The sequence below is a fragment of the Molothrus aeneus genome, chromosome 12 (genome assembly GCF_037042795.1).
Source record: "Molothrus aeneus isolate 106 chromosome 12, BPBGC_Maene_1.0, whole genome shotgun sequence".
In the NCBI taxonomy this organism is placed as follows: domain Eukaryota; kingdom Metazoa; phylum Chordata; class Aves; order Passeriformes; family Icteridae; genus Molothrus; species Molothrus aeneus.
Window position 1 is genome coordinate 12,828,881 of NC_089657.1, and position 26,612 is coordinate 12,855,492.

At 36.5% G+C, this 26,612-nt stretch overlaps 1 protein-coding gene across 4 annotated transcripts in view; it reads left to right on the forward strand.

Annotated features, from left to right (window-relative positions):
- ERC2 (ELKS/RAB6-interacting/CAST family member 2) overlaps positions 1-26,612 on the forward strand; it is a 406,794-nt gene that overhangs the window by 87,529 nt on the left and 292,653 nt on the right. For all 4 annotated transcript variants that reach the window (XR_010784376.1, XR_010784377.1, XR_010784378.1 and 1 more), the window contains 2 exons: positions 1,925-2,080; positions 6,934-7,101. Coding sequence is in view for 1 of the 4 variants with exons in the window: in XM_066558029.1 (XP_066414126.1) it covers positions 1,925-2,080; positions 6,934-7,101 (324 nt within the window). In the remaining 3 variants the exon portion in view is untranslated. The remainder of the gene's footprint in view (positions 1-1,924; positions 2,081-6,933; positions 7,102-26,612) is intronic.

Genomic DNA, 26,612 nt, shown 5'->3' on the forward strand with positions numbered 1-26,612 from the left:
AGTTACTTTAGATATTTCTCATAAAGCTTAAATGTTATTCTGTGATGTATAAACCTTCTAAAGAGTGTAGTAGGCTGTGCTAAAATTGTTTCTGCCATATTATATTTGCAAACACTTAAAATACAAAGGCAGTACAAAAAAGCAGACTCTTATAAACTTAGCTGGGCAGATTTGATGAAGACTATTCCCAGATGTCATGTCACAGCAGGTCATGTAAGTATTAATATATTTCATTGCAAAATCATTTCAAAGTGTAGTGAAGCTTAGGTTTTGCTTTTATCTTCAAAAATAGGATGAAAATATTTCTGAAATGAAGTCTAATGGAGCAGGCTGAATTTGTTTATAGTATCTGTGTGATCTACAATTATTTTTGTGTTGTGTTTAAGTCTGGAGAGTTTTTAAAGAGTTCTGTATCTTTTCCTGCAGTATTTTTCTTTTTGTGCAACTTCTTTAAATGATAAGATTCAATGAGAATTCTTCCCTTTTTTCATTCTATATCTATACTTCCTGTTTTAGAATTGAAATTAATTTTAAAATTAATTTTTGTTGGAATAAGAAAATAATAATAAAAACTTCTCTCAGTTTGAGATTTATTGTTGACTATAAAGATAAAAGCAAAAATGCTAGAGGAATGACAGTGGGCTATCTAAATGACATTGCTTAGTCCTTAGCTATCATTCTATATGGATTTATAAGAGTGGTCTTCAAAAATAATCTGAGATTCTTTTTCACTTCAGTACCAAAAGTTCAGATGCTTTTTGGTACTTCATCCAGACTCCTCTGTATCTTAAAGGGCTATGTGTGCCTAGCTTTGGTAGGAAGGAAGTTATTGCCAGAGTTGGGGTTTTTGCTTGTTTTTAGGCAATCTAAAGAAAGCAACAGAAACAAAGCTGCAGTGATTTGAGCTTAGTTTGTCCCTGTTAAAGGGTCAATTCCATTTGTATTTTTTCCCAAATTAGCTTTCTTACTTAATAACCTGGTCTTAGTGAATCAAGTTGGTTTTAGTGTGAGTTTTTAAAAAAATTTAAATTTTAATTTAATTTCATTTTTTTATTTAATATTGATCTCAATGGTACAAGAACTTCATCCAATCTGTAATATTTTATGGGTGGTTGATCCTTTATGTTGTTGAACAGATTTCCTAACAAGTTAATTCTGCACTGTTCTTTCAAACAGAAATTTGTGAGAAGTTTGTGAATCACTTTTGTTCATCTTTCTAACTCTCACAAAAGGGACTTAGCCAATTCCCAAATGACTGGAAATAACAAAAAATTATCACTGTTTTCCAGCGTGCTGCTGGCACACATGGCAGCTGTTGGCTGAGATGTAGAAATTTTTCGTGGTTGTGGTTTTGTTTATCTTGGGGCTCACAATAAAAAGTGCTAAATCCCCTCTTAGTGGTGTGGCTGGATTAGTCAAGGAAAAATATCTGAGGACACAACCTTTTGAGAGCAGGCAGAGCTCCAGAGAGACAGAGACCCTGAGCCTCAGGCTGAGCCACACAATGGCTCTGCCTTTGTGAGACGTGGGCTGGGCTCTCCAGGCTCACCTTGGTGTTTGAGGGCTTGGAAGAGTCGCCAGGCCTAGGTGGTTACTAATGATAACAAGGTTTCTTATCATACATGTGCAGAAAAATAGGGCATCTGCCATTCTCCCTTCATCTCTGTGTAGGAATTAAATGGAATTTTCACCAGAATGTATTCTCTACAGCCTGTGCAACTATGGTGAAAGAGATCTGGTCTGAATTCTGCATTTCTTTAAGCTAAAACTGATAGAATTATTTCTGGTTTATGTGGATTCTCTATTTGTACCATCTATTTTTGCTGTCTCATTATTTGATACTCACTCAAGTACAGATATGCTTCTGTTACTCTTTAATATATGTCTCATATAATTTTCAATACTTTCTTTTTTTGTAACTTAGGATACAAAAATAGCTTCACTTGAGCGCAATATAAGAGATCTTGAAGATGAAATACAGATGTTAAAGACAAATGGAGTTCTGAATACAGAGGACAGAGAAGAAGAAATCAAACAAATAGAAGTTTACAAGAGTCACTCAAAGTTCATGAAAAATAAGGTAGGGTCTATTTATAAAAGACATTAAGACTGTTTAAATAATGGAAAGAAAAGTTTTAACGTGACCATTTCCAATGCAAGAAGCTGCATGTCTCCTTTTGGTAAATCTCCACTGTGTAATAATCAGTAGATGTGAAGGAGTGAAACATTTTGGATAAACGAAAATTATTTGTTTTTAGATTTTGATGTCATTTTGCAGTAAGGACTTCTGTTTCATAGGTGATAACAAATTGTACTCTGCTTATATTTTCAAGACTAGCAATTTAATGACTCCAAATTACTGCACATAGACTATTAGGAGCTGACCACAGGCAGGTAGTAAATATGAAGTGATGTGACACATTTCCTGGTTTCAAACTCACAAAATGTTATTGCTTGTTCATTGTTTGGGGGGTTTTGCTACAGAAGATATGAAAGTGTTAGTGCCCATGTGGAATTAATCCAGATTTATTAAGAAAAAATAATGATCAACATATCTATTCTGTTGGACAAAAGCAGCTCTTAAGCTATTGAAAAGTAACTAAAGTTCCTAAAGTAGCATTGTCATCAGGAAAATTATTTTGTTAACCTAAAGATCATTAATTTCAAAGCAATTCACTTTTAGTGACTTACAGCAAAACTCCCAATGCATGTCAGCAAACCTGTTGATATAAAAATAAGGTACAAAGCCTAGAACCTTAACACTCTCCTGATGTTTTTGTGAGGAAAAGCTTCAGTATACTTCTGTAGCACAGAAAGCAGATGAATGAGAAGAGTATTAAATATGCATTGTTTTGTCACAGCCTTCTGATCTTTGATAAATGCCACATTCTGATGAAACTTTGTCTGTTTTCTTTCACTAGTCTTTTTCTTCCACTTAAAATTAAGATTTACAGCAGATGATGTTATTTTTATCACTCATCTGAGAACATTTCAAGGTGGAAAAGTATTTGTGGAGCTGTCAGCAAACAGATCTTGCTGTACCTGATCTGTTGAACCTGAGATCCTTGATAAATTCTGATAAACAGGATTGATGGCAAAGAACAGTACAAAACTCTTCTGAGGGGCTTGAAGCTCTTAATCGTTTTAATTTATTCTCGAAGTATAACTTGAATCTGTTTTCAGTCTGTTATTGATTTAAATAAATGGGAAGGTGTTAGATGAAGGCAAATATTGAACATTTTTTTACATGAGTGGCAGAGAATGTTTGGAAGTGTTTCTTTTCTTAACTATTTTTAGTAATATTCACTCCTTCCAAATGTATAGGCTTTAATTGTGACTTGCAGTTAAATAAAAATTGTAAAAATGAGGAAGAAAACTTGCTCAGATTTCTTTTTCTTGCCTGCTTGATAAGGCCTCTCTCTCCTTGCTCAGTTTTTGAAGGGAGAAAACTTGTCATTACTCACATAATACAGAAGTTGTTAAAACGGGTCTTAAAGTTTATATGACCAAGAGAACTGCACCTTCAAATATCTTAATTGAGAATATAAATAAAACATATAGGATGATATGTACTTTTAATAATCTGCTCTGGAAGACCTTCTTCCCTTACTAGGGTTCATCCTTTGGCTGTCAGCTGCATATTTAAATGAACACAGATGCTTTTGTCTTTTTTTTTTTTTCAGGTGTGAGTTTGCACTTGGCATTTAAGTAGTCCTTTGAGTATTAGAACTCTTATGCTATCCATGGGTTATGAAAATCCAGTGGATTAGTGCAATTTCAGGAAATTACCAGTAAGAAGAGGTTTAAGTATTGACAAAGCAGTAATAAGGTGCTCTGTGATTCATGTCTGCATGTAAGAGCTTTCCATACTGGATGAAGGAAGCATGCAAGTTCTGGAGATCCTCGAGGAAAAAAACCAACAAAACAGGGAAAGAACCACAGAATTTTATTTTTGTGTGGGTAGGCCTGGAAATTTAACAACCAGTTTAAAACCAGACCTTTCTCATCATAACCTGTAGAATCTACTGATAGACTTTTAGGGTCTGCTGTATGCAGGCACATGATTTGCATTGCTACTCCTTTTCTTAAATCCTTCACTTCAAAAAGCAGTTGTCATTTGTTGCATCAGAACAAATCCTATGATGTGTTAATCAGCATAGTTTCATTTATGGAAGTATTTATTTAAATATTTAACCCATTGATTTTAATGTGGAAAAAATCCTAAGTAAAGCTTGGATTTTTTCCTCTTTGTTTTCTGGTTACTCTGCATAATGTCACATAAGAATTTGGTGTGAAAAAAATAACAGAAGAACACCCATAATGGTTTTCTGGAAATGGAAAATTAATGGGTTCTAAAGAACTGAAATTACAGGAGGTGACAGAATCGTAAATTGAGAAGGAAGAAAAAGGAATGAGGGTTTCAGGAAAGGAGGTGAAGCAAGATCATATTGGGCAATGTTGAAAAAGTGGTGACAGGCAAATTACACACATGAAATATGTGAGATAGTGGGAAGGTCAGGGTCAGAGGACAAACTTGGAGTTTTTTGGTGCTACAGCACTTACGTCCAGACTTGTAAGTTATCTTCTTTTTAGTCCTTATAAAGTATAAATATGTTTTGTTGTATTATATGAGATCATGAGGTTTCATTGAATCATGACAGTTGGTCTTCCACATCACTTCAGATACAGCAAAAATGTTGGTATATCTGCTGGAGGCAACAATCTATTTCATGTCCTGTTTAATTAGTTTTTTTTACACGCTGAGGTACTGCAGAACTTTAAAAAAGTGAATATACCCATGCCTAAAATTTCTTAATATAAGTTTTATAGGTTTTTATTATAACTCTTTATTTTTGTGGCAATTTTTAAAATGGAGATCTTAGTACATTTCCACCATGATAATTTATTTTTAAAAGACATCAGCATATTTATTCAAAATCTCTGTGCATTTGGTTTGTGTTTTAACTCTTAATATTTTTTTGAGAGCTGTAACACATTTTTAAACTCCTGACAATTTGTAGATCTTGTAGCCAGAACTTTACACTAAACAGATTCTGTTTCTAAAACACAAAGAACATACCTGCAATGAAAACAAAGCCTTTTAAATTTTTTTTTTATTATTTCTCAGGGTGTGGGTTGTGTCATGGAGAGAAGGGGAAGAGTTTCTAGAAGAGATTAAGCATCTGTGATGTTCACATGCATCTCATATAAAGCCTGTGATGTAATTCAGATTGGCTGCAGATCCATGCTTTGTATCTTGCAGACAGATTTTCCCATTGTTCATTTTCTATCCATTTGCTCTTGGTTGCCATACTTGCTTACATGCTCTGGCAAGGGATGGAGGAAGGTGGTTTGCTTTCCAGAGAAAGCTTTCTCTAGCAGCTTTTAATTGCATTCTTTTCTCATGTCTGGTTTTTGTATGCTTCTTTATTTTTATTTTGATATTTTCAGACTTTAAGGTGATATTTTTTTTTATTTTTAGTGCCAGGGTAGATTATTGATGCTATACAGTAGCTCATGGGTGACTATATGAACACCTTAGGCAATGATGCAAACATATTATAAAAAGATTCATAAAAAGAAATAAGGAATAAATATATTAAGACATGCATACGGACTGTAGTTGGAAGAATCACTGCTTTTGAATTTAATTTTTTAAATATGCACTTGCAATGTAAAACAAAATGGAAACATTTTGATCAGCAGTGGCTATTTCCAGTGCCATAGAATGCTGAATTTATGAAATGTTTTAGTATGTGGATCTTTGGAATGTGGTTGAGTAGGATCAACCTGTGTATCTGTGGATATTCTTTTTTTTTTTCCCTGGGGATTTTTGAATCATCTTCTATCTACCACTTCTAGATTTCTTGCATCCCAAGTGTCTGTTGGGACATGGAAAAGAGCTCTTCATATAAAGGAAGTGATTTCTCTGAGTTATGCAGATGCACTGAGGCATTTTATTTCAAATAATGCTCATGAGGTGATGCATCTGGATTCAGCTGGTGACCAGTGTTATACCACAGGAATTTAGGAGCAGTTATGTGCCACCTAATTCACCATCCTTTCATTCTGTATGTAGTCCAGTGCTTTGCTCTGATTCATATATTCTAAATCCACCACAATTTTGTGTTATTTGGCTATTCTTCCTATTTATCATTGTGGAAAGAGGAGAGTAATCATAATTCCATGACATTTACTGATGAACCTTAAATTCACTTAAATTCAGAAGCCCTGTCTTAGTATTGTGTTTCTGCTGTTTCCTCTGGGATAAGCTTTTATAATCTTGGAGCCCTTTCATTGTGTGGAATTTTGTATAATGTTTTCCCCAGACTTCTCTTAAGTTAGTCTTCTTGGCTTGGCTTTTCTACTACCTGAGAATTCCATGTGAACTGCCAGGGAGAAAAATAGGAGGTGGAGATGGTGGGCAGCAACAAATTTGCATGAAGAGGAGTAAGGTTAAAAGTCCACTTTTCTGTTTTCCTCTCCTAAGATGCTGGTTTTTCTTTATCAGACTCCTAAAAAATTCCTGATTCATTCTGGCCAATGATAAGTCAGGGGAATCATGCTGTTGGAAGACCTGAATTTATGCTTTTATGAACACTTTTTTTCCTGTGCATTTTTGCTGTCCTGCCAGACTTGCCTCACATGGGATAAATGCCTTTGAACTTAAGTGAGATCCGTGGTGAATTTATAGGCTAAATAATCTTTAAGATTTTCCTTTTAACTTCTGCAACAACAGTGCATTCATTCTTAGACAGAGTACGTTAAATTGCAAGAAACACAATTGAAGGTGTGAGTGTAAAAAGTCTGAACCTTAATTCTCTTCCAGGTGTCTGATTTGTCATATCATGGTCATTCACACCTTTCAGATTTCCAGTGCAGCTGTGAATTGGAGACAAAATTAATGACCCAATTCTTTTCCCCCCACTGCAGATTGATCAACTGAAACAAGAACTCTCAAAGAAAGAATCAGAACTTCTTGCCTTACAAACTAAGCTTGAAACCCTTAGCAATCAGAATTCAGATTGCAAGCAACACATTGAAGTGCTTAAAGAGTCCCTTACTGCCAAAGAACAGAGAGCTGCCATACTTCAGACAGAGGTATTGTATTTCCTAATCATGAAATGCAATAGATATAGTGAGTTCATGGCCAGTATCAAGGTTTTGATGTGTTTGATTCAAGTCTGTGTGGCAGGAAAGTTGTTAAAGAATAATGAATAATCTAAAACAATTTAAATGCCAATGTATTTGGTGTATATATAATTTTGGTAGTACACCAGCTCTCATTCTAGTACTTTTTAAAAGTGCTTATGATTGCCTTTTAAGAAAATGTTTGTGTCTAATTCTCATTGGCTTCAGTGGGAGGAGGTGGACCTTCATGACTTGATTGCTGTGATACGATGACCTGATTCCTCATCTGAGTTTCTCTTTTGGTTGCTCTGGTTGATGCTCCCTTACTTCTTTGTATTTCTGTTCTGAAGGATGAAGCCATTGAAGTATTTTTAAGGGATCTGTTGAAAGGTGCATATTATTAATCTCTGGTTATTTTTTTCAAGTGCAGTCAACATTTATTTTAAACTATGAGTAATTTAAAACAGACCAGCGTATTAATTATTTATATATCTACAAAATCAGAACATAAAAATATAGATAAAAAATGGAATACCCATTTGAGATGGTTGTCACATTTAAGGGAATATGTAAATCCAGTGTTTAATAAGTTCATTAACTGTTTTCCTGGTGTTTTAAAAAAACTTCATAGGCTTGGAGCACACAATACTGATTAGATTGATTGCTATTAAAACTTCATTATTTTGTGTTTGTTTTTTCAGGAAATAAATACCTGTTTGTTTAGTTGGAATTTAGTCATACAGAGCAAATAGTTTCTATTCAGAGAAGTATATTATTTAAGGTAGGATTTTATAGAATGTTTCAAGTGTCTTGGTAGCAAAACTCTAGGAAGAAAAATGGCTTAAACTCGTCCTTCTTGTGGAAACAGGAAGTAAATATTTCTAAGATTCTGAAATTTCTGATTATCCCTTTTTGAGGATGAAATTTGGCATTTCCAGCTTGTGTTTTATGGGCTATCATATGTGTATAATGCAAAGTAATCATAACAAAACAAGGATAAAGAAGCCAGCAATTTAGATGAGCCCAATCTAGCATTTGAGTAGCAAAAATTGAGTATTTTCAATCCTGGGCTGTGCAAATCTGTTTTGCAAGGCTTGTATGACCTGTCATACTGCTGAGGATGGTGATGAATTCCATTGGTTCTCCACTGATTGGAATTCCTAATCCCTTACCACACTGGTTTGCATTCAGTCTATTGCAATCTGGCTGGCTGATGGGCAGTGGTACAAAAATGAATTACAGTATTTTTGATGAGGGCTGCTGGGATTCTGCAATCCTGGTGGAGAAACAATTGGCTTCTGACAGGAATCTAATTCCTCTTCTCAGTTTCTGCACAAGGCTGATGAGCTTGAACCTTCTACATGATCAGGCCTAGACTGTGCTGTGGTAGCAATCCAACAGTGCTTCTAGACACAGCAGGTCTGGGTCTCTGGGTTTTGGTTGCTTAGAGCAACTGTATCATCCATCTTCAGGCCTTAGGTCTTATCCAAAGGGAGGGCAATTGCTTCCAGCAGCAGATGGGAAAGCAGCTGCAGGGAGATGCTGGGCAAATGGCAGCCCTCCAGCAGGTGGAAGTCATTAGGGAAGAAATTTTGTGTTGTACAAACTATTGTTGGTCCTTCCCAGATGAGGAAAGCTAATAACATTTTTGCCTGAATTAAGCCACACACCTTTATTTCTACGTGTCTACACTGTCTATTTGTAGAACAGTTTTTGTACAATCTTGTGTCCTTAAACATATTCATAACTTGCCTTGAAGTGCTTCTTTCTGGAGGTGAAAGTAACCACCAAAAGGCAGTTCTAATCCAGTGCTGAGTAAGGTGTTCAGAGTTGCAGTGTCAACTTCCTGCCTAAATAGGATTACTTCGTAATCACCTTGCTGTAATTAAATTAGCATAGTAAATCCTGTAATAAAAGAAACCCTCCACAGGCTCTCAGTTATTTCGTAAGAAGCCTTTTATTATTATTTAGCTTAATGGTAGTCTGCAGGTTATCTTAACGTTTTGCTGAAGCAGCTGTGTATGATGCAAGGGGATGTGATTCACAGAATCATGTCATAGTTGAAGGGAAGGGATCTCTGGAGCTCATCTGGTCCAACCCCCCTGCTTGAGCAGGGCCACCTAGAGCCAGCTGTCCAGGACCATATACAGATGTCTCTTGAATATCTCAAGGCATGAGACTCTACAACCTCTTTGGGCCACATGGGTCAGTGTGAATGTTTCCAATGTTCATAGGGAAACCCCTGGGTTTCAGCTTGTGCCCATTGCATCTTGTCCTCTCACTGGGCACCATTGAAGTCTGGCTCCATCTTTACAGCCTTCCTTCAGATATTTATACACCGTGATAAGATGCCCCATTCACTTTTCTAGGCTAAACAGCTCAGCTCTCTCAGGCTTTGTGATATGAGAGATACTCCAATGCTTTAGTAAAGCCCTTAATTAATCCTTTAGTTTCTTTATGGCCTTTCACTGGGCTGTCTTCAGTATGCCCAGAGCTGGACATGATATCTCAGGTGTGGCCTGAGACTCCTGACTGATAGAGGAGAAGGATCACCTCTATAAACCCCTAATGAGCCCAGGATGCTGTTAGTGTGTCCCTGCAGGGCCACATTGCTGGTGTTCACCATCGTGGCCATCAGGACCCCAAGGCCCTTTTCTGCAAAGCTGCTTTCCAGCTGAGTGGACTCCAGCACGTGCAGGTGCTTGGTGTTGTTTGTCTCCTGGTTCAGGACTTTACCTTTCCTTTCCCTGAACTCCATGAGGTTCATGTCAGCACATTTCTCCAGCTTGTCAAAATCCCTCTGAACTGCAGCATGACCCTTTGGTGTATCAGTTGCCCTTTCCACATTTTTTCCACCAGCACACTTGCTAAGGCTGCACCCTACCCCGTTGCCCAGCTCATGAATGAAGCCATGGAACAGGACTCGATGCAGTATTAACCCCTGGGATGCAGTGCTGGTTCTGCTGGAGTGTCCTGATTCCACTTGATATCCAGCCCTCCACCTACCCACATGGTTCTTACAAGCCAGGTGTGGTAGGACATGAAGCTTAGAAGTAACATGTTGTTGTAACAGTTTTTTTGTAGTTCATGTATCCCTGGAAGTTCATTGGTTTCACTCTATTTGTTGGCAAATTCTGCCAGTGTTTGTTAGTCAGTAGAATGGATTTTTTTTGGGGTATAATTTCATGTTTGGAATTTTAATGATATCTTAGCAAATTTAGTTCAGAAAAATTTTACTACTTTAAAGTGTAGTTTAAGTTTGAGCTCTAGCTTGTGCAGTTGGTTTCAACAGTAAGAAATGAAGTGTAAGCAGAGTTATGATGATCTTCATCCTGAAGAATACTGACTATTATTGAGGCATGACTAGCAGGTTTAGTTGGTTGACATGTGTTGTACCAGATCATCAGAAATGAGAGGACACTTGAATTTTTTTGATGAGTTTTTGATCAGGTTTCAGGTGCAATGGCACTTTGTGACATAATGTGGAAGAAGTTAAAACCATTGGTAAACAAGCCTAGAATCTAAACACAATGTTCTTTTTGAGCAGTGTTTCTGTTGTCCCAGTGATGTCAGTGTTTTGTTTTGATTTCAATATGTTTAGTTGACTTACAAAGCTATCACTTGAAGTTTTTTTTGACAGCTGAAACAAAAAGAAATAAACCCTGTACAGCAGTAACTATCACGGTGGCCAGAGTTGGGAGGTCTGAAAATGGTTTGCTGCCAGTAGGAAAAATGTTTGGAAGCAGTCCTTAGAAGGTTCACCACCTCTGCTATATGCATTTCATTTTGTTCCATTTTAAAGGTCATATATGATAATAGTGCCAAACTATGCAAAATTTTCCTACCCTAATGTATATACCCTTTGTTTTGATTATCTCTTTATTAATGATGTGAAAACCCTGAGGTCAGATGAAAATGAGCCAATGTAAGGCTAGTCCAGCCACAGAAAACTGAAAATGTCACTGTGCTCCACAGAGAACTGTGAAAGGGAAGAATACGACACTTGATGAGGTTTTTCCCTGCTGTGTGAAAAAGCTGTCAAACGATGTTAATTTTTAAATGAAGCCTTATAGTGTTACTGCAGAAGGAAAGAAGTTAAAGAGTGAATAATCCTTTTCAATTATTTAAAAAGATTAAACATGGCCATTTGTATACTTTAAGAAGTAGTAGACAGTACAGTTTGATTCTTTTTTGCAGTGACTGGTGCTTAACTACTACACTTACCATTAGGAAAAAAACTTATTGATGCAAATAAATTCAACTCAGCTGGGTAGCTCAGTGGAGAAAAACATTCATTTCATAAGCATTTCTGACACGAACATACTTTAGCACTTAGTGGATCATTGCTTTAGATAACACACCTGCAAACTGGCAGGTGTGCTGTTTGAAGGTTAATGAACTGTGAAATAAGTAAATGTCTACAAAGAAGTTTTGTGAATTGTAAGCATAGTCCTGTCAATGGAGGAAATGGATTAGAAAAATAGGTAAAGTCTGTACTGTAACTGAATAACTGATGTGTTCAGCATACATATATTAATATAGAAAGCCTAATAAAAATGAAGGGTGATTATAGTAGTTATTTATTGCAATCTGCTTTTTTTGTTTAAACAAATTTGTTCATAAAGAAGGGTTGTGAAATTATTGACTTCTTGGCAGTTCTTAGTTTGCATAAAGAGCAAATAAAAGCAGACAGCACAAAATACTTGGAACAAGACTAAAAAAGCTTTATTTTTCTTTCTATTACAATGTTGATATTTGATATTTCTTGAAATGTAAATCTGCTTTTAATTTTACAACAATAATGGTATAAGTACGGTTATTTCACTCTCACATTTTTGTTTTTCTCAGAGTTTTACTTTGAAATTGTGTTTTTCTATTGTTTTGTGATTTTTCTTGTTTCAAATCAGGCTGGGCCAGATCTTTCAGTGTGGTCTCTTTGCTGTGCTGCCAGGGCATTGTTCTGGTGGATGTGCTGTGCGTGCAAAGGGAGGGTCACCCGTGGCACGAAGCGCTGTTCTGGACACCAGGCTACCCTGTGCTCTCTGTCACTCTGCAGCTGTCCACTGCTCTCTTGACAAAGGGTTCCACATTTCAAGTGCAGCTTTGTCTCAGGTGGAATGTGCCAGACATTTCAGTTGCTGTGCTGCAGACACATTTTGTACGCCCTATGACTGTTCAGAGAGGAGTGTAGTGGCAGAGCAGTAAATTCAGAGTTAAGCTGAAAGAACACACAGGTTAGCAAAATGCTGTATCTAAACAGAAGTAAACTGTGAAGGAATATGGGAGGCTTTTCATTTTTGTTTTTTCCTTTGGTGTCAATCTGCTTATTGGATTCTGATTTCAAGACTGTTCAGAGGCACATCAAATGGCCTGGTCTGATTTCTAGATCCCTGTGCTTTGAGTTGGATGTTGCACTTGTGACCTCCTGAGACCCATTCCAGTGGCTTTATGGTTCACAAATTAAGCTCTCACAAATACCTGATACATCTTATACACACAACCCCATCCCCCTTGACTGAATCCATTCTTCATTATTGTTTTGAATATTCTTTCTTTGTTATGGGAACACCATTATTTTAATTTCAAAGAAATTGAAACAGAATTTTTGTTTCTGTTGTGTGAAGGTGGCTGAAAGAGTAGAGAGTTCCATTTGCAGGGCCTGTAGAAAGTAGTGCCCAGAGGCAGGAGAACAAAGTTAAAGAGAAAATGGGCAAGTAGAAAGAATGGACTGTGTATTTGGTGTGTAAAGAATTCATGCAACTCATTTGGCACAAATAGTTTGATGAATGTTAGATTTATCTTGGGGTCAAAAGACTTCTCATTTTCATCTATTTTATTGAATTAAAGAGAAAATTAAAGTGTAGTTCCCTCCTGCCCACACCCCAGTTCTTAGTTTTATAGTTTTATGTTTTTTTTCTTGTTGCCATTGAAAACAATATTCAGTTAGACGACTTTATGGGGCTTTTATAACTGAGCAAAATTTACTCTGATAAGATAAGTCACTAGTGGATGGAAATGATTAGAAAAATATTAGTACTCTTAGCTAGTAATCTAAATGCTTTGCTCTAACTGGAGATATTTGAAGAGGAACTTGGGTAGGATTGCTTCAAAAATGATTCTTTGCATAGCCTAACTATTGCTTCAGTTGTGATTGATCTAAAGGGGCCTAGTTATGATCCTGGTGTAGTGGCACCATATACAAGAAATGCAAAGAAAAATACACTTCAAAACAGCGTTGAAATTTCACCAGTGGATGCAGACCCAAGGGGAACACAGAAATGTTGTAATTAGCAGAATAACTGGTAGATATAACAGCAACCAGTCTGAAACAGTTAATGATTTGCACTTATTTCTGTAGTGATGAAGTGAATGGAGAAGTTATTGAAGTAATTTTGCATAATTTTTGAGTCTTCTGTCTAGGAGACGACTGGGGAGAAAAGGCTACAACCACTTACACTTCTTAAATTTGTGATTTCATTTTTCAGAATGTCCTCTTCCTAACACAGGTAACAGTCCTTAACTCACAATTGCTCTTAACCCAAACACTCAAAGTGTAGAAGGTGCAAAGATGGATTCTCAGCCTTCTTCTGTCTTTGCAGAGGAAAAAAAAATAAAACATGCTAAGAGCAGAAGTATAGTTTAAAATAGGAATATGGTCCATTTGGAATGAAAAAGCTTCTGCAGCTGTGGTCATCCAGAAATCTTTAGATATGCTTATACTGACAGTAGACCTCATATGGTTTTTTGATTATTTTCTTGGTAGGATTCTGAATAATATTTTCCTTTTTGGCTATGGGATGTGGGTTGTTTGTTTTCTTCCTTTTCCCCTTGTTTAACTTTTAAAAGGAAAGAATTTTCTAGTTCTTGGTATCACAGTGTACAATAAAAGTAAAAGGATCTGAGCTTCTGAAAGATTAGGGGTTTCAGAAGTAACCTGCTAATATTTAGAGAAGTGTTCATATAAGATCAGCTCAGACAAAGAGAACTTCTACACTTCATGTCCCAAGTGATAACATGATATAATTACATAATATTTTACATTTCTCCAGTACTTTCCGCACTTAAAATCAAGTAATGCAGTCTGTGAAAATTTTTGAAAGATTTGTCATTGTTGTATGTAAAAAGTATTTGCAAGGAAGCAAGAGGACATTTTTGTCAAGCATTAAGAATAAATCTAAAGAAGAAAAAGAGGCATTCTACTAAATCAGTAGGAAATAAGTGAAAAAAGAGCATGAAATTGTGGAGGGGGGGTTGTAGAAGATGCTGTTACGTAAGAGCACTGGACAGGAACATCTGTGCTCATGTACAGAGCTGCTTAAACATTGTCTGAATCAGTAGAGTTCTGCTAACACAATTTGTGTTAGAAATGTGTCTAAGTATTGTGAAACTAAGACCTAACAAGGTAAAATCTGGGGTTTACAGGTCAAGTATTTAGAGTTTTGAAAATGTTGGTACTTGCGTCAAGTTGGATTGAGAAGTAGATGGAGATCAGAAGATGGAATAAAATGGATAAGGATGCTTTGATTTGTGTTATTGTAGTGTTCATCTGGCTGCCTGCTTTAACATAAGAAGTCAGACTGTATTTGTAGAGGCAAATCTTAATTCTGACATTTTAAAATGTGTGGTGTTGGTCCCTCCTCCCCCCCAACTGAGTAACAACTTTCCTTTAAAAAATGTTGATTTTGTAGACATTCATAAAGGGCTTGTGAACCAGTATTTCCTTTGCTCAATCCCCTTTTTTCTGCCTTTCAGTGGAGGTAAGTTTGATACAAGCAAGGTGCACGTCAGATGCTGTTAGCAGGGCTGGCTGGAAATAGGCTGGAGCAATTCTGCAAGTATTGCTTTATGAGGACTCATTTCATTCTCGTGTCCTTTTACTTTTATTTTTCAAATTCTTCCTCAGGTCAAACAAGCATAACAGCTGTTTCTTATCTATAAAGACTGCTTTCTTCCAGCTGCCCTGTGCTGTGAGATCAGGCATAAGATCAGTACAGGATGGTAAAGACTGAGGAGTGTGTAAATAAAAACAGTTCAGGCTCACATTCACTGCATGCCTGTTTTCCCCTTTCAACCGTTCAAACTGTTGAAGTTCCAAGAAAATACTTAAAATACTTTCCATTAGTTAATTACTTTTATGCTGTATCACTTACTCATTATTCTGAACGTTGTTGGAACAACACTAGTTTGGATTCTGGAAAAGATTATAGAGAGAGAGATTATAAATAGAGAGTTTTTCTATAATTCCTAATTGAAATTAAAATCCCTATCTATTATATCTGCCTATTTCTATAGATTCCTCATCTTTTGCATAAATAATATTTTTCTGTTTTCAAAATATAGGTACTCTTTGTGGTTGAAATGAAAGCATTTTTGTAGCCAGGCCAGAGAAAATTACTTTCTATTCCAAAATATATAGTGTTTTTCAGTAGTAAATTTGGAGGAATGTTGTCATTGAAATACTCTGCATGGAGGACAAAAATTTTGCCTTAAAACTTAGGAGAAATAATAAAATAGGAAAATTGTCAGTAGCAATTACTACCAAGAGCAATAGGATTTGCTAAGATTCTTTTTTCTTTATTTTCTACGAGTGTTCATGATGCCTGTGTGCCATATCCAGTGTAACAGAAGTAATTCTTTGGTCAGGGGCTTGCATGGAAGATGGATTACTGCTGGAAAGATTCATACTGGAGGCTCATCTTTCACCTTTAAATTTAGATAAATAGCAAAATCATGTACAAATAAGCAGAGTCCTTACTGGGCAAGGTAGGAAACTGTAGAGAAAGATGTGCTCAGGTATATTTGAGCTCCAGAGTGCACTTCACTGATCTTTTACATCTTTTGGAACTCTAAAACATAACATAGTGCACAGTTAAAGGACTCCCTGTTACACTGAATTTCAAACAGAATATGTATTTTTGCGCCATGGTTCCACATTCTTTTCTGTCTTTGAATATCTATAGCTAAATTTCTCTGCATTATGTCAGGAGCAGTAAAGTTCCTGAGATGAGAATGTGTGGGAATAAAAGATGAAAATCTTAATTCTCCTCAATACCTAATCAGTTCCACATTATTTTAGTTACAATAAAATAATCTTTTCTTTTTCTATTGATTTAATTTTTTAGTCAAGTTTAAATTTTGTTTTACTCTTTCTGCCAAAAGAATTCCATTTTCTTGCTTAATAAGCACAGGTAATTACTAAGATACTGCATTTTGGAGCTGTTTAATCTTTCTCCATATGTGATATAAGAGAAAATTGGTTTCCACTTACTAAATAATATGTTTATTTTTGTTTTAGGCCAGTTTTATCTTCCCTTGACTCAGGTGCTGGTTGACCTTTCAATAGAAGCCTTGGTTTGGTTCCTTGTTAATTTTGAAATGTTGCCAGAATTTGGGGAGGAGGGGAAGACACATTCCCTTTATTTTATCCCATTTTAGCATTTTATGCATGATTTCATAACATTGTGGTAAATACAATAGTACATATTTAATACAGCTTGGAGGTTCACGTTTGCAACAGACTGGAAACAATTGACAGTACTTTTCTTAAGCATAACCAAAAACATAATGAAATTTATCCAGCCAAGTGTCAGGCCACAAATAAAGAGAGGCACATCTGTGGTCAACCTGCCCTCCATTCCCAGGAAAAGTGCCATTGGACCAAATAAACTCATTTTAAATCAGGCAGGAAATCTTTGCCAGACCTGACCTAGACCAGTGTGCATTGGTGGCTCATGGCTGTGCCCAGCCCTGCAGCTGAGTTGGCTTCTGAGCCAAACACGAGTCCAGGCCTCTCTGCACTGAGGTGCCAGTGGCCTCTGTTACCTTTTTCTCTTCCAGAGGGATTCTGTGTGCCAGCAGTCTGGCAGCAGGATCCATTCTACTTTGTGTCATCTTGTCATAAAGTTTGAAGTGTGCTGTCACATACCTAGTGAGAGGATAAGCTTAAATTATGTATGCTTTTCCTGGATAAAGAATGCTTTCAGGAATTGTTAAAAATAGAGGAGAATATTTTGTTACCATGCATTTTTATAAATGAACAGTTTTGTATAATCAAAATCAGCACTTGTACTTCTCTAATTATGCAGCTGAATGAAAATGAATGACACAGGGAGGTGGGAGCAGGCACAAATGTCTGGGAGGAGCAGGGAGACCCTCTCTGAGAATCAGGTTTAGGGTTTAGAAAGACAAAGCCCATCTGGACTTGAATGTAACAGGAGATAGAAAGGACAACAAAGGTTTCTACAGGCACAGCAATAGCAGAAGACTAAGGAAAATATGGGGTCACTCATAGGAGGACAGATCTGATCCTAAAGGAGATGGAGACAGTCCAGATACTGAGTGCTTTGTTCACCTTGATCACTACTGGAAAAACCAACCTTCAGCAACCCCAGGTCTCTGAAACCACTACAGAATTCCAGTGCCAGGTAAACTTATCCTTGATGAAGAGGATCAGCTCAGGGGATATTTAAAGAACCCAGACACACACAAGTCCCTTGGCCCTGCTGGAATGCACCTGCAAGGGCTGGTGGCATTGTGTCAGTTATCCTTGCAAAGTGGTGGGAACTGGGAGAGGTTTCTGAGAATTGGGAGAAAGCCAATGTCTTACAAAAGGCAAGAAGGAGGATGCAGGGAACTCCATTGATTATATTGATCCCTGGAAAGGTCATAATGAAGAAGGAATAATCCTGGAGGCCATTTCCAGATACATGACAGACAAGAAGGTGATTTGTAGTAACTGGTGTGGATTTATGAATTTCTGGTAATTTTTCCCTAAGAAAAGCTGTATTTTTGATGGGTTGCTGATAGTTTGATTTGAAATCTGTTTTCCTGCAAGTAGAAGCCTTGAGAGATCATCTTTGTTCAACTTCATTGTGTAAAGGATGCTAAAAGCTCAGATATGCAATAAATTCTCACCACTTACCTTATGAACAAAACTACAGGATAGCTGGAATTCTGGGACCTTCTAACTCTCTCTTCTGTGTGCATTTCATACTCAATCCACCCACTTGCTGTGTGCCCATGGGGGAATCCTCAGGGAGGACTGGGCTCTGGGTGCTTCACAGGGTGATGTCAGGCCTGCTTAGAGGTTGTCTAGCCCAAGCTTCTGATCTAAGTACGTTTTAGTTACTGCAGGTTTCTCAGGATGGCATCCAGCCAAGTTTTGGATACCTTAGGGATGGATTTTCCATAACCTATTTAGATATCTGCTTCAGTAGTTGAACCAAGCTTGTGGTAAAAAAAATAACAAAGACCAAACCAAAAATGTCAAGGTGGAATTTCCATGTTCCACTTGTCTCATCCCTGCCTAGTGCTCCCTTGAGAAGAGTCTGGCCCTGCCTTCTCGTGCCCTTCCACGAGTAAGAATTGAAGACAGCACTGAGATCTTGCTGTGGCTTTTTTGTCAGGGTGCACAGACTGGTGCTCAGCCTCTGCAGGTACATTCTGTGTGTCAGTTCCCAACCATCCAGGTGGGACCTTCAGCTGGAGATACACCAAGTCTAAGCTGGGCTCTGAGTGTGTTCCAGAGGCTGGCTCCACATCCCCAAGGCATGTGCTGCCTGTTCAGTTAGCTGGCTTTGTTTCCTAATGGCTTAGCTATTGTTGTGAAGCATTTTGTCTTCTGATGCATAACCAAAAGAAGCATTTCTAGAACATGTGTTTGGAGTGGCAGTGTGTTATTGATTTCAGTAGTTATTATTAGTCATACATAAGTCCAAAAACTATTATCCACTTTCTGTTCTAAGATAAACAGTTTGATGAAAAGCTTATCTTAGTATTTGACGTGGTATTTAACAGTTCAGTGTATTAAAAAACCCCCGACATAGTAGTCTGTCAATAAAAAAAGAACCTTTCCTAACCAACAAAAAACCTTTTCACAACTGTAGGACAAATATAATTGGGAAATTTTCTTTCTCCACAAAGATAGATGTAGTTTTATATGATTTGAAGATGAGGGTTTGTTTTTCAAGCCCTGTCTTGGTCAGTTGCAGGATTACTGGTAGATTAATTTTCTTGAGGTTGTTGTATTTTCCTTGTTTGCTTCTGTTGGAACAGTGAGCAAATGGTTTTTGTGAGCAGCTTCTCAAAAAGAACATGCAAAGAAGTTGTGGCAGCAGTTTATGTCAATCTGATAGCACCTGCTGTCACCTGGTTTCACCTCTTTGTGGAGGAGAAAGAGATCCCGGGCAAGCTGATGTGATTCTCTGCTTCCATCTCCAGATACTGCCAGAACCCCATAATCATCTCCAAGGGAACAGGAATAAGGACATGGCATACTCCTCTATTGCATTATTTTTGAGCTGGCTGAGAAGTGTCTGCAGTCACTTGCACATGGGGGTTGGCCAAATGGATAAGAATCAAACACAGATTTCAGATCTGTAATGTTGGATTTTGCCCATCTAGGAAAGAGTTCTTGCATGGTTGTTATAGTTTCATAGGTTTAAAATGTAGTGGCAATAGTGCAAAATTTAAAAATATAAACTATCATCATTTAAAATGTCAAATGCAGCAGCTGAGAGGGAACTCAGGATGGCAGCTGTGATGTGCCATATTGATAAATCAAAAACTAAATTCAAAACATATGATCTCAGTAATGTGATCCAGATTACGTATTAGAGGGTAACAGTTGTGCATTCTCAGTGGTAGAAGTTTACTTTGCCTTTGACCCAGTGCCTTGATGTGCACTAAAGGTACAGTGGTGCTGCAGTGGGATGGGTCATATTTGTGCTCAAGTGGTTCTAACAATCTAAGTTTATATTCAAATGAAACATAGATGTTTGATTTGTAGTGTAAAACTATAAATATGCTTATTCCATAAGAATTATATTTTCTTTTCTTTTTGCATAAGATGCAGAGGGGACTTTAAGGTATCAAAATTTGGGTGTGGGGGAGGTACTTGCTGTGGTAAAGTCTTTGAGTGAGTGTGAGAGCATTTTTACACAAGTGATGAGAACCTCCTGGACATGATTGACTTAAATTAGCTTGATTGGTTTTTATCAATTGCAGCTGCACTATTTAGCATAAAAATGCAAAACATCCAAAAATCATTTGCCTTGCAGTGTAGTAGAAAGATGGTTTTAGTTAGCCTTTAAGATGTCTCAAATGTTTATTCTACACAGATTCTCTGAGAATCCAGAATATATCCAGTTACAGAGAATTAGTAAAGATATTGTAAATGTTGAGAAAATTAATTAAGGAAAATATGCTGCTTTATGAATTGCATATTTAGGATTTTGTTTTTCTTTTCCTTTAACTGTGTTAGTAAGTTAAACACTTCAAAGTAAGTTAAACACTTCAAAGATATTTGTTGTAGTGTCATAATCAGGTACCTGCCATTAAAAGCTAAAAGAGAAAGACTGGAAATTTTTTGTGATGTACAATTTTCTGACTTGCTCTCTCAACCAGTGTCATGCTTGAGAGAAATCCTGAATTAATTTCTTTCTAAATAAGACAGTAAAGTTATAGGCCAGTGTTGAGGGTTGCCACCCAGTGTTGAAAACTTGACCAGGGCAAGGCTGCTGCTGTTATTTAAAGGCTGTATTCTGTACAGTGAAATTTGATGTATGAGGTACATTTTCCTTTTTCTAGAACTGTACCTGCAAACTCACGGTCCTGCCTTTGTTTCAAAATTTCCTCTTTTTCAGTGGCCTAATGATTTTTATAGCATGTGACCTCCAGGCTAATTAAGAGTATTTTTGTGTTCCTTTCATGCTTAATGTTGTTTAACTCACAGGAGAAATATGAATATAAAAACTAGCATAATTTACTATTATTAATTGTAACTAGCAGTTGTGCTGAAAAAGAAGCCTTATTCATATCTAAAATAGTAGATTATGTTAAAGAGTGGGATTACCTGAAGTCAATCTTTTGTACTCTTTTAAATGTTTTTGATACAGGAGGCCTGTTAAGGTCAAGGCATTTTATTATTCCTAGGTTCATTTAGTCTTACATGTTCCTAGGATAATGATGCCAATTTAGATCTTTAGACAGGTACTTGGAATTAAGATGTAGAAAATGGAAAACCATCCAGTTAAGAGCATACTTAATGGTATAATTTCAGTTGCTGAAGAAATTAAATATTTATACATATGTGTATATAAAATTTAAAAATTTGTATGTATATGTAAATAAATCACAAGAAAGTGTGGAGACTGCTTTATTTTATCCCTGTGCTATCAATTTCATACTTGGTTGACATACAAAATAACATCTATATATAATTCACTAAATAATTTTTTCAGTCCTCTGTTAGGTCTTGCAGACCAGTACAGAGATGAATGAGGGTAGAAGGTTGTGTTTCTTCTTGCATAAATAATACAAAGGTTTAGAAAGGTTCAGTTACAGAGGCACTTAATTGCATCTGCACAAGTTTACAGCCAGCCTGGTGAGGTATTACTGCGGGTATAACACATGCAGGAAGAACAAAGGCTGACTTTGCTGTCCTGAATTTAATTTTCAGGAATGATAGGCATAAACCCCCCTGTTTTTTATAGAAGTAGAAATCAAAGAGGCTAATACACCGATGTATTCAAAGATATGCTTTTGTAATGCAATGTTAAGTAGATGTAAATTTAATAAATTCATTAGATTTTACATAGTTGCTGTTATTTGCCAGCCAACTGCTCTTCACTTCTTAGAAAATATCCTTACTAAAGGGGTACTTGGACACTAAATTCTTGAAGACAATTTGGCAGCTGCAGAAAAAAGTATTAGGACTTCTTTCACATGTCTTTTATAACTTACTGGTTTGAAAGGTGAGGGTTTTCTGGGGGTTTGGTTTTGGTTTTGTTTTTTTGCTTTGTTTCCACTTGAGAGATGGTATCGTGATACTCTTATATGTTGATAAATACAATTAACTTTGCATAGTGCAGTGCAGGATCCAATGTAGTTAACATATGCTAAACTTTACATTAAGATTCCTTTTGTGTCCTGGCATTGTCTTGTTTCTTGAAATGTATCTTTGTTTTCTCAGTCTTTTGAGGAGATTGAAAAAAGGAGCAGAATTTCACCCATGTGCAGAATTATCCACGTCTGGGAAAAAGATTACTTTCAGAATGCTTTCCAGGAAAAGAAAAACAGATGAGGAATAGTACTTTATTTATTTATTTACTTTTAGAATTTTCTTAAAGGGCAGATTTATAAGGCTCCATGTTAATGTCAGCTGTCAGAGATTGGGGAATGAATTTTCATACTCAGGTTTCATTCCTGTGACTAGTAAATCTGATTTCATGTAGCCTCTCCTTCTGTGTTAAATTATTTATACCCTGATTTTTTTAGCAGTAAGATTTTTATACATGAATATGCATATACATGAATATATATGTGTTCACATATGTACTATTTATATATAGTCCATATTTATATATGGACTTCTTTTTAGTCCATATATAAATATGGACTAAAAAGAATAAACTTAAAATGTATCTACTATATACACAAAAAAGAATGTTAGGAATGATTAAAGAGTCTTTTTTAAATGAGTTTTTCTTCCATGTTTTCTGCAACACATTCGGAAAATAATTTCCACCATTGTTTGTGTCTTTATACTTAAGGATAACTTTTGTTGAAAGGGTTGAAATCCTAGAAGATTCAATCCTAGAAGTATTTCAAAGACACGCTTTCAAGTCCAGAAGCTTTCAACAGGAGTATTTTGAACATAATCAATTGAAAAAGCAGGAATTCTGGTGATATTTTTGGAACAAAATCCAAAGTTTGCAACTTCATTGTTAACATAGGATTTAGAACTGAATTTTACCACTCCCATTCCCAGACAGGATAGCAAGCTTGAACAAATTGTAAAAATCCATTTATGTCTAAAGCAAAACCATATTCTGATTATTCCCCTTTGGATTTGCTATAAAAGATTATTTCTCTGGTGTCAGAAAAAACCTTTTCAGTTTTAGAGAACCAATGTGCATCCATTTTGGTTATGAATTTAGCTAAATTAGGCTAAAGCAGTATCTTTTTTTGATAAGACTACTAACCTTTAAACAACAGATATACATAATGCCTAATTTAGCTGAATGTTAGGAGGGCTTTCCATGCTCTACCATGTTCAGGTGTTTAAAGTGGGACATGTTTCAGTCCAAGAGTGGTAGAAGTGGTGAAATATTGGCTAACAGAGGAGCAGTGGAGACAGCAGTGAGAGGGAAGACCAGGCTGGCAAAAATCTTGGTGAAACATCTCAAGATCTGATACTGCAGTGAGGCTTATTTCATATTGCCATTGCTCAGCTTGCCAGAATTTGGAGGCACACACCTGAGATTGGGGTCCCTGGTGATGATCCTGAGTTCTGAAGTGAGAAAAATGGATGAGCTAGGGTAGTACAAAATGCAGGATTATGCCCCTCTGGACAAAAAAACCCAGAACTTTTTAGTATAAAGGTTCAGGTAACGTAACAATAGTGTGTTAGAGGATTCTGTTAGTCACCAATAAAATGTGGCTGTAGAAAATCTGATACTAAAATATATCAGGAGAGAGATTTGTTACAGAAATTGGGGAATATTTTTATGTACTCTCTGATATCTCATCTGAAATGCAGTCATCCGGCTTCAAGAAAGATGAATTCCAGATAGCAGAGAGGAAGAGGAAGGTTAGGGGGATGATCAGGAAAATAAATAACCTTCTTATGATGCTAAAAAGGCTCGAATCTATAATTGCATTGTGGTTTCATTTGCAGGAATCATTGCAGCCAATTCATTTTGCTTATCACTGTTGTGAACTGGTGACATTCTTCTTTCTTTCAGCTATGATATATTGGCTAAGGAATAGTAATTTCCAGTTCAAGGATGAACAAGTTTTTAAACAACTTTGATTGTTTACATGAGGTAATCTGACTGGACTCTAAAACACTTTAAAAAAAATCTTATTTTTTACCAAGGTAGAATTGTCAGTTTATGCTCAGCATCTTGTAACTTAAATGTTATATGACAGTTTAGTGTTATTTAGATGTCATACTCTGGTATTTCAACAATTTGAGTTGGTTTTGTGCACAAAAATATGTAGAGGTTCCTTTCTCCTTTCCCCTTAAAAATGTAATCTGTTTATCTTTTTATTAGAGTTTTGTTCATGTTTTCCTCACATTTGCTTTTTTGAGGAAACGAAGTGAAGGAAATGTTTCATTCTGAAAGAAAATATTTGAAATGTCCATTTTTAATTTTTTTTTTTGCTCAGTTGAACTTTTGCTTTGAGCTTTTGAATATGGGAAACTTCACAGGCTACCTGAGTAGGAATACACTGCACTTTCTAGGGGCATTGATGAGATTTTTTGCATAATCTTTATAATAATACTAACAGAAGTTGGTCTGCTCTGTGTATGCTGCACATCATATTGCAGGTTCCCTTCCAACCTGCTATTATAAATTATAATAGCAGTTCTTTATTGTTTATCAGAAATCTTAAAAATACTTGACAAGTTTCTGTGGGACAATTGTCATTATAGGACTATGGGTGTTTCCTTGGGAATTTTTGGAAGAGATCTTGCTCCTAAAGGTTTTTCCAGAAATTGCTCAAGTTTCCTCTTGTCCTGGCTCTACACTCCATCAAACTATTTATTTTTTGTGCCTTTGTGGCATGGTGCTCCTCTGGCTTCTTGCATAAAAACACTTTTCAAATGTGTTAACAAAATGTTGTTTTCTTGCAGCTAAATAGTTCCCTCACTTCCCCACTGATTGTTTCTGTTTCCTCATTATGATATAAAATAATAGTTTTATTTCTTCAGCATATTCTTCCTTGAATCAAGTAGATAAAAAAAGCCTCTGCAGGACTTAGAGGGTCTTGGAAATTACTTGAGAGAGCTGTGGGTGGAAGATTTTGTTGTGAAGAGCCAGACTTGGCCTGTGTTCAGCTCAGTTGAGGACACTTTATTCATTTAGTCCCCATATCTTGGCTCTCACTCTTGGTTCTTGGAAGTTGCATGGCTCTTTCTCTGAAAGTGGTTTTTGGGAGTTATTTCACTGCTGATTCTTTTCCTGAAAGCATCCCTTACATATCTGACAGTGTAAGACCATTGCTGTGATAGGGATTGTTTTCATATCTGACTTCACATGGCTTGTTTAGTGTCAAGGCTGTGAGGAAAGCAGCACTTATCAGTTTTGCTTTATCTTGCTCATGCAGATGCTATTCTGTCCTGAGGAACTTAGTCCCAGATGGAATATAATTGTGGTAAACTAGTAAACCTATAGCTTCCAGATGAACAATAAATAAATGCAAGATCAGATCTTGTCATGTCTCTGACTTTCTGCTAGATGATCTGGCAGACTGGATTCAGTAAAAATATTTGGCAAGGTAATCTCTGTTAGAAAGTTAGGCAGCCTGCAACTGAAACTTGTCTGATTTAATTACTGCATATCTTTTTATTTTAATTTACCATTTAACCTCTATTGATATCACTGTATTTATGAAAAGACTGAAATTGTTATTTTTATTTCCCTAGTTCTAATCTCATGCACTGTTTTGCAGTATTGTTTGGGTCCTATTACTTGCCTTAAACTGTTCAAACATTTAAAATATGAGGTGAAGGTCTATATTTCCTGTGATTATTGAAGTTCTTTAGAGTAAAATGCCTTCTCCAGTTCTACCTAAAATACCTAAAAAATGTTACTGCAAAGGTGAGGTAAGTAAGGAGTTACTAGTTTGGAATCTCAAACAGTCCTTTCAGTCTTTTGACAGAAGCCTCTCATGATCTAAGTAGCCTTTCCTTGTCTGGAATTCTTATCACAAGCCAGCACAATCTCTGGAAACTAGTTTGGAATTCTGTTTTCAGCATAAAGAAGGAAATATTTTTGCAGTGTCTAGGATGGCCAGAACAGTTGCACTTTTGTTTTAGTAGGAGAACAGTCTCCTTTTTGGTTGAGGTGCTTCATATTAAAAAAATATCAAGCCTTGCCATTTTAATAAATAAATTAATAGATGTGATAGATTATTTCACAGAGCAATTACTTAAAGGGCTCAGAATATCCCTGAATTTCATCCTGCTCACATATGCAGGGGAAATAAGCAGGAGGGCTGCCTTGCTTTGCCTTGCATGGCTCAAAAGCCAGAGCCAGTGGGAAAGTTCTGAGTTCTAGAAGGGCCCAGAGGACTGAAGGTTTGGCTCATGTCCATGAGGATGTCTCATGGAAGGAAGCAGACCTGTAAATCTGCCTGGTACTCAAGGTCCTTATCAAACCAGCTGATGTTTCCTGCTGTCCAGGAGATTATGGAGCCTGGCCTCTTGAGAGAGAGAGAGAGGACTTCACTCTCAGCTGTTGTATTTGGGAACTTTTAGAAGTGAATTTTTAATTGGAGGGATTACAAGTATTTGAGTCTTATTCCCTCTTGTGAAAAATGCAGCAGTTTTCAAAGAAATGGCTGTAACCTGGTTTCTGGGAGAATGTGAGCAGGAGAGATACAAGAGTCAAAATGTCATATTTAATGGAGAAAATGCTGTGTTGTATTCAAAATAAGCAATATATGTTTAGTGTATTATTTTAGCCTTCCCT